The sequence below is a fragment of the Pterocles gutturalis genome, unplaced genomic scaffold (genome assembly GCF_000699245.1).
Source record: "Pterocles gutturalis isolate BGI_N339 unplaced genomic scaffold, ASM69924v1 scaffold49556, whole genome shotgun sequence".
Lineage (NCBI taxonomy): Eukaryota > Metazoa > Chordata > Aves > Pterocliformes > Pteroclidae > Pterocles > Pterocles gutturalis.
In genome coordinates this window covers 1-9,410 of record NW_010099642.1, presented here as the reverse complement: position 1 = coordinate 9,410, position 9,410 = coordinate 1, and the positions used below count along the sequence as shown (strand labels likewise).

The following is a 9,410-nucleotide window of genomic DNA, read 5'->3' as shown; positions in this document are numbered from 1 at the left end:
AAGAGAATAATTACTGGTCTTATATCTGTGCGACCTCATAATATCTATTTAATAAAAACCAAACCCAATGTCAAGCCTAGAGGCAGTGACTGTAATAAGAGCAGCGCAGAATTTAAAATAAAAATCTGAATAGTCTCCAAAGCAGGGAGGGGATAAGAACCCTAAGGAATTAGACTACTGAATGATACAGCACAAATACATTAGCAAAGCAAGTACTTAAATACTGTCACATTAAATAAAACCGAGTTTCAATGACTGCCTAATACAGATTTAACTTCCTCCTACCTGAAACTGCAACTCGCTAAAACAAAATTAATTAAAATTTAAAGAGAGCTACTCATCAGTAACGAGGGAGCAATTAAGAAGACACTGAAAAAATCAGAGGCAGTATCTAACTCTGGAAAACACCTCAAATATATTCCACAACCTATACACTTTTTTTATATAGGAAATGCAATTGTATTAGAAAATACATTCCTCCAAAGCTTCAATGATCACTTCCTAAATTCTTTATATGACCTTGTTTAAACAGTATCGTTCACTCTTTCATCTTCTCTTATCCTTCCCAGTGGCACGTAATAACAAATAAAAACTGAGAGATTATACTTCAGATGGGCAGGTAGGGATGGATTTACAACTTCATTCAATGCTTAGAGGGAGATTTTCCAGAGGCTTAAACACAGCCAGTCAATACAGACTAGCAAACATGAGTAATTGTGTTACAATTCCAGTATTTCAGCAGCACCGGCATATAATGATGCTGTGCCGTACTACATGGCCTGAAGAGATACCACTGTTTTCAACTGTTTTAACAGGTCAGAGTACCTCTCTACATTTATTACACAGATTTTGCTTTTATGCAACTACTGAAGCCCAACTAAACACTTTAATGTGTGTAATTAAAGGAGAAATGAGGAGAAGACAAAACACTACAGTAAGCATTACCAGAAGTCTTGTGAGTACCTTTGCATACAGCTAACGGTTTCACTGCGTTCCCTTCTCAGGATGCCATTCTCAAAGCCAGAAAAAGTCAGACAACTGATAATGACTGTACAGGTAAGGAAGAGTCAGTTTGTTTTAACTCAAAGTATTCAGAAACAAATTATACTGCCCATTGAGCTGGAAAGTATGATTATATAATTTAAACAATGCCTCCATATTGTCTGTTTCACTCATTCTCAGTGATTAAATTCTGTTTTATTTTTTCTAGACAGGTACCACATATTTCAGGGTACTTATCTGACAACCAGTGCATTGGCATTCCAGTCCTGTGGGGTACCTTGGCATAAACACAACACAAATCCTTAAAACCCTGAACCATATGAATGTAAAACTTCTCCTAAATATACTGTGATTAATTTAGTCTCAAGTACATGAGACAGAGCTCTAGAATTTTGCAAGGAAACTTGAGTATCTCTACAGAAATGCAGTCAATCCGTATAAAGGATAAGTGGATCTATAGTTAACGCAAAGCAAAGCAGGAATCAGTGAGCACACCATTAAATTCTGAAAAGTTAGTCTTAACTGCACAATGACTATTTACACTTTCATATTTTCTTCTAGGCATATGAGGTTCACCTGTCCTTCAGCTGAAAGAAAAGAGATGCATACAAGAGGATCTGTGCACTTGCTTTGGTCACTGGTTTTATTTCTTGTGTCTTTCACGTATTCCCTTCTTTCCATCTTTGAACTAGACATGCTCGAACGCTCAATCTCCATTTGTGGTGGCAGACTGAAATGTCACTGCCTGTCTGCCTACAGAGAATCCCTGCCAGTGCCAATTACTGTTCCAGAAGTACATTCGCTGATGCTTGGTTGCCCTGATTCCTGCATACCCACTACCTCTTTGTTGGAGAGGAATAAGGCAGGAACAAGTGACAAGAAGAGCAAAACCAGACACCAGAACCGACACCAAATCAGAACCATGTATCATACAACAGCTAAGGTCGCAAAGCACAAAATATTTAGAAAGTAAAGCACAATAAACTGGACCAAGAGTCTGCTCTGATTACAGAAGCACTCAGTGTGTACCAACAGAGATAAACTAATCTCCATGTCTACTTTCTAAACCCTGCTGTGTGGTTTATAACTACGTGACCTACATAGATTTTGCTTTCTGCAAGCAACTACATCATTAAGTATGACATTTGAAATCTGAGTGGAGGGATAAAAATAAAGAAAATCTTTATTAAGTTTCCTTTTCCTTTCATGCCTAACCTTGATTTAATAGGAAAACAGGCCGGCATTTTGTTGTTATTATCCTCTACTAATACTTTATTTTAGGAGGGGAAAAAGTAAAACAGTTAAAGAAGAGACTTGCGAAAGGCAGTAACTGACAACTACTCTTCAGAAAGATTTTAACACTGCATCTCAAGATAACACTCTCATAACTATCTAAATTGCATTTGTACCATTGAGTGCAGCAGTTCAGATTAACACACTGACAGCTCGATCAGCAAACACAGCGTTTGAAAGATTTGTGCAGAAAACACAGAACTGATATAAACAGTCTGAAATATCAGGCTATTTATTACAAATATGAATTTAAAGCAAGTTAAACAACTAAAATATCAGTGTGTTATCAACATTCTTCTCAGCACAAATCCAAACATAGCCTCATACTAGCTACTTATGAAGAAAATCAACTGAATTTACTGAGGGGACTAACTGTGCAGCAATCTAGTGCTAGGTGAGCTCATCTTCTATTGAATTAAAAAAAACCATATATCTCCAAGTCGATAAAATAATAAGAGGCCTGGGGGCTACAGAGTACTGAATTAAGTCAAAGAGAAGCAGGCATTTACAGATGTCAGTATACAAAAGTTGCTGTGCTTGTTTTATGTTAATATCCTGCAATAAAAAAAAAAGTAGTAGCTAAGTACGACTGATGCTGATGAATTGGGGGTAACTTGTCAATCACGTGACAGTGTACTGCGTTTGCACAAAAGTAGCAGAAGCACAAACTTTCCTTTGTGCTCTTCATATTGACAGTGGTTGGTAGCACCATAACAATGGACCTGAAAAGTGCTCAGCTGCCAACATGACAAGCGATAGGACAGGCAGACAGAAGACATCACTTCATACATCAGCGCAAGCTAATGAAACAGAACCTGCTACTCAAGACTGCGTGACAATGCTGACTCTCCTTGCCCATCACAGTCCATAAACCAAAGGCAGAATGCCCCCCTGTGCAGAACTACAGAAATCCAAATATTAATTAAGAGGATAAAATCGGTTCCCAAGTGTAACTTTCAAGGGAAAGCTCTGTAGAGACTGAAAACTTGCTCAACATTGTACTGTTGTTTATCATTCAATGAGTCTGAGCTCAGCAGGTCCTTTTCAATTTCTCTATGAATCAAACAGTCACAAGATTCTGATGTATTTCAGGAAAACTATCTCTGTGGAGCTCGCCAGGAGAAGCCTCTACTACAGATGAGATGATCCACATTAACTGTCTTCTCACTTGACTGCATGGCAGTCTTGGAAAACCGGTAATAGAAAGATAAATGCTGAGGATGAGTCAGGAGCTCCTAACATTGACTCATCACTGCTGTGAATGAGCTGTATAATTAAGAATAGCCCAAAAATGATCTTAGGTCATGATTTCCTGTGATATATGGACAGTTTGAGGATTCTTGTATGCAAATGCAATGACATGAAAGACCAAGGCAGGAGGATCTCCCTGGCTCATCAGTCTCACAGGTGACCTACAAAACTTCTGAGTTTGTTCACTTTTCACATACATACAGACTGAGGAAGATTCCCCTTCTGTTTCAATTATTTTTTGCTCAACTACAGCTTTCTTGCTCTTTTTTTTTTTTTAAAAATATAGTATCTTTGACCTACTTTTTAGAAAGATTTAAGCAGGACTTGCATCCCACCATCTGCTCTCACAGTTGCTTGCAAAACCAGTACATGCAAACAGCATCCATCCTTCCTTCCTTCCTCCCTTCCCCTCTCCTCCTCCATACACTACATCATTGTGTTGGCTAAAGCTGCTCCATCGTTCTTGCCAAAATTGGTGCCCTGCTGCCTCCCTCAGCTTGGGAAAGGAACTAAAACATGGCAAACAAGTAATTCAATAATTAACACAACTAAATAACAGTGGGAAAAACATTTCACACAATAAATTCTGAAGTCATGTTTATTCTGGAGGGAAAAAAAACCCCACTCCTAGTACCTGTAGAGATGGAGAGAAAAGAGAAAAACTAAGCAATCCAGTAAAATGCCAAGGATTACAGTTAAAGTGTGGATATATTTTTTAATGTATTTATCCAGATCTTGTGATAATGCCTCACTAGGATAATGCCACTAAGCCAGAAGCAATGCCATGCATGTTATAGGAGACAAACTGCTTTCCAAGAAAGCATAAAAGAGAAAATTTTTACTTAATTACCTGGCTAACTAAGCCAGGCTAATTACCTGGCTTAACTTTAATAGCTTGTATATAAAATTTAAGTCTAGTTAAAAGTTTACATTCCCTTTCGAAAGAAACAAGAATTATACCCTCTACTAAAGTTACTGAACTCACCGGCATGAGCTTTGATGACAGATTTGTCTTGCTTAATGCCAGCTTCTTTATTTTTCAGATCAATCTGTTTTCCCATGACATCTCTTTCTATAGCTGCAGGATCCACTACGTCAGACTGCTCATCTACAGTGGAAAAAAAGGTAGCTTTGAAAATACATCGGAAAGAAAGCAGGACTGCAAAAAAACAAAGTGGGAGGCAAATCCTCCACTTGAATATGAGTTTTCCCTGTTGAGGGAAAAGAAACCCCAAGCCACAGGGCTATACAGATGATATCAGTGATTTCAGGGTGAAATGCTGAGCAAGCTTCCGTCCCAAAGCACCTCATATTGCTCATTTCTAATCACCCCACTAAATGACCATATAGGATACACTGAGAAAAACAGAGACTGCTGCTTAGAGCTTATTGACACATCCAATTTGATCTGTAATGCTAACTTAACCTCAAATCTACCTCCTCCCTCATTCAGCCCCATCACTTATTTTCAGGCTCTTCATTTGTGTCAGTACAAGTGCTCTTGGGAGCTTAGGTGAACTGCCTCAAGGTATTGATCCAAGTGAAAAATAATGTGGAGTAAGGGAAATAAAAACACTTGTATCAGCTCCCTGTTCTCTAGCTTGCTCCAGTACAACTCTAGTTCTACAGAAATTGAGGAAACAGCAAAGATGTGAAAGCAAATAGCTGAGAAAAAACAAAAGACTTAAGAGGTCTGAAAAGTCACTGCCACTGACAGCAAGATGCATACAGCATGGCCCCAGTTCAAAATACTGAGCACACTCAGGAAGCACCTGACTTCTCTACTCCTCTACTCTGTTTTCAGGGTACCAACAGCAAATTCAGTGGGCTTATACAAGAAAATAATCTATCCCTATGGGGACACCTGCACGACAGGTTTTCTATAGTTTTTATTATTTATATATGCTGTTCTCAGAAAGAGATATACCACAGCACATCAATTTCACTAAATATTTTTCTATTAATTATTCCCTAGTTTCTCATTTAACTGCTAGTATTCAAAAGACTTCATAATTTTATGAAACATTAACCTTGCAAAGATAAAATTGGTAACACTTATTAAAAACACCTCCATGCACACAGCAAGGTTCCTCCTAGCATGTGCTCCTTGATGCCAGAAGTAAGGATTTAAACAGTTAGACATGGACTGATTTAAAAATGCTTGCTATATCTGCAGAAAAAAAAGGTTTATTAAAGCCTATCATTTGTAAAAAACAAAAACTATAAGCAAAACTGTTAAATCTATTACACACGATTCACTTATATCAATGTAGCATGAATTGACACCATTATCCCTTTCCTCAGATTTTTGAAGCATTGCTATCTAATGCTATATTATGTGCTACAATAAACAGGGTTTACATTCACACATATATATATCTGACAACAAGTTTTGTTCTGTATTGTTGGGATTTTATGCCTAAACAGTATTTTTAAAGGATTCCTAATGATAATGCTGCTGGTTATTACTGCAGGGTGAAAACAAAAAAATCAAAAAAACAACCCACAGTAAAATGTTGGAAGGATGAAGGACAGAAGGAACATCTCTACTAGACCTGTCTATAGAAGGAAAAAAACAGCTTGCCAATTTTTAAGTATAGACAAGCTTAATTATACATTGGTATAAACCAGCTGGTCAATAGGAGCTGAGCAGAATCAGGTTACAAGAGTAACAACTAACAGACATCAAAATATATCTTAAATCTCGACTACTCTAAAAAAGTATTAAAGGTGTTGTAGCTGATCTTCAAAGTTATAATGTTAATATATGCTGACTTACTAAAGAGAGATTTAAAAAAATATATTAATCTCTTCAAGTACTCACAACACTTACCAAACCAAACTTGGAGAAAAGGAGAATGTAGAAAAAAGACAGAGAACCCCACAGAGACAGAAGAAAACCTAACAAGGCATTAAGGCAATTAGCTTATGTCCTGCTGCCTGCTTCTTTTTCACTCATCACTATCACTAGTTACTATCTGGCCCTCTTAAGTATTTCAAGTCCCAGAACTTTCCACGTGCCCTTGGAAAAATTATTTTATGGCCCAGCTACTTTTCATACATGGTAACTCAGTCAAGATATCTTGCAGTATTTTTTTAACATGCCAACAGAATTTCAGGATCACAAGATTACTCAGAAAGGGTTTCCATGGCCAAATCACAGCCTTCTGCATGTAGCTGTCAGCAAATCCTGAGAGAGCAAAACACTGATCTAGTCAGCATACCAAGATTCTGTTGCTTTGCACAGCAAGAACACAGTACATAATTTTTATATTTTTATTTTTGCCGATTCAAGCCTACGCTGCACTGATTTAATGCTGTGCAAGACTGGTCTCAAGCACAGTAAGCTCTGCATACCTGCATGGTTTTCGCCTGCCAACCATGACATGCTTTCCAACGTATCTCACACAACAGATCCCTTTAAATCCTCTGTGGAACAATACAGTTCAGATGGTTCACTCTCTTACTGACAGCAGGCTTCTTCCTCCTCACCAAAGGACTCAAAGGTAACTTCTGAATAGTCCAAATCAGAGCTGCTGTAACTCTGGCTCAATTCTGTCCACCACTTTTCATAGTTACCAGAGCTAACAGCTGAGGTAGTCGTCACAGCACTGCAAACAAAACAAAAGCATGTAACAGCTTCAATCATACAGGAAGAATGATTGGATTACTTATAGCAATGGGGAACATATGGAGGAATACTACAGCTCAGCTCACACCCTAGTTACCACACAAGTGGATCAAATAACTACTCAATGAGCGCACTGGATCAAGGCAACATCCTTTCAAAGCACTACTGCTGATCAAAGTAACACATCTTCAAAATCTTCTGGGTATGCACATAATAACAGTTACCACTGAACACTAGCAATGAATTCTGAGCAGCATTCCTTTCAAATTTGTAAGACAGTTTGAATTACAGTAACACTTGGATAAAATCATTCATGAAAACAACAACAAAATTGAAAATAATCTTTTTGCCTTCATATTATTAAGCCTCTCACCACCCAGAAATACAAAACCTCCTTGTTCTGCTTAGAATTCATCTGGAAAAACAAAATATAAGAAGAATCAGCCAAATTATGCTCTCCAATGAGAAGTCATGCTCCCAATGTGAAAAAAAGAAATAAAGTCCTCCAGATTCAAGCACGAGGAACAAAACAAATCTCACACAGTTACCTATCATGTAACGGATATATTTTAAAGCTCTGTTCTTACTTGTTCTACCCTTTCTTAGAATGATGCAATACTTTTCTTCCTTTGAATTTAAGGACCTAAATAACTTTGTCCTGAATAATTTTGCTCCAATTTCTTCCCTACTCCCACAAACTAAGGATAGTAGATGTATGGGCAACACCTCTCTGGAAAGATGCTTGCAGCACTCAAAAGATGGAAACCCCAATGTGACAACAGCAGGTAGACAAAGGCACTTTCTGCCATGCCCGAACTTGGTGTTTGTTCTGGGGTTTAGGCAACTTCATTTTAAAGGCACTGACTTTGGCCATTTCCCCACTGAACATACTATGCTGCCTGTTTTACACGACACATTACTGCCAGCGTCTTTCTGGGCACTACGTAGAGAATCTGTGCCCCTAGAACAAACTTAGGTCTTCCTTCCCAAAGCTAGACTTCCAAAACTAATCTGTAGTGCCACACTTCTAGGTTGAAAGGTTTTCTTTTTGTTCTAACATGGTCACAAAAATTAAAGAATTGTTCTGATTTAAACTTGAAATATTAATAAACACTAAGTAATTATTTTGTTCATTACATCACCACTCATTCAGGCCAGAGATGAGTTATTAAGATCAAGTCTACTGGAGAAAAACAACAGGAACTGCAAACAGTCAATTAGTTCTCCAGCCCACAGCTGACCTAAGAAGTTGTAGCTCCACAAGCAGCACGTGGATGGTTAAGAGGATGAATTTCAGCAAGTAACACAACTGGCTGAAACAGAAATGCTTCAGAATATCAGATATGTCTGATATTAGCTAATTTTCACTGAAAAAATACGTATTTGTGACACCAGCAGATAAATAACTTAGAAGCCATAAGTATACTTATAAACAGCAATAAAACAGACAACTTTAAAATTGCATCTGCTGTCATACAGCTTTTATGCCTCATGAGGCTGAGGTAATATCGGCCTTAACAGACTGTCCGAAAGCAAGCTCAGTGCTTCAGTAAGGGCTCTAAAAGAGAAGCCACGGAACTGTTGGAATTGCTTTTCTACGAGTCACTCTGTCTCACAGACACAGTGACAAAACCTTCACTCTCCACTAGGAAGGGGTTGCTGTGATAAAATGTCACTGAAAACGGTAAGCATGTTAGAAGAAAAACTGAGGGTAAGAAACTCCATCCTCCCAGTAGGAAAAAAACGTGGTTGGAACACTTCCCACTCACGAAAAACCTGAACTTCCACCAAGAAACAGCCCATGAAGAAACCCTCCTCCATGCACTTTCGAGTTAAAACCCAAAGGCAACAGAGGCAGCTTGTTCTTCTGTTTGCGGTTTGTTGTTTTTAATTTCACAATCCTACATTTCCAGGCTGAAAACATAAATTTTTCAGAACTATTTAACAAACACTTTAACTGACAAATTCCTCTTCAGAAAGCCCTAACACCAACCAGATGCTCAGGCTCCTACCACACTGCCAGCCCCATCGGGCCTTCCCACAACCTCAGAGGCCTGATCCCAGGGACGAGCCCCCTCAGAACATCAACTTGCCCAGCTGTGACCAAGAGTTTTGCTCTCAAGGCCGGTAACGTGTCACACAGAAGGGACCCGGATCCGCGTCTGGCCTTCTCCAGGCCCCTGCTCCCCCTCAAACCCCACTGACACCCGGCTCCCTCCCCTCAGGCCCGCTT

The 9,410-nt window shown here is 38.7% G+C and overlaps 1 protein-coding gene across 1 annotated transcript in view; it reads right to left on the bottom strand.

The window, feature by feature from the left end:
* LOC104464136 (chromosome unknown open reading frame, human C8orf48) overlaps positions 1-9,091 on the bottom strand; it is a gene marked incomplete at both ends in the record, with an annotated part of 11,928 nt that extends 2,837 nt beyond the window's left edge. The window contains 3 exon segments of the mRNA XM_010076774.1: positions 4,532-4,654; positions 6,904-7,157; positions 8,947-9,091. Coding sequence (XP_010075076.1) covers positions 4,532-4,654; positions 6,904-7,157; positions 8,947-9,091 — 522 coding nt within the window.
* Between the last annotated feature and the right edge of the window lie 319 nt (positions 9,092-9,410).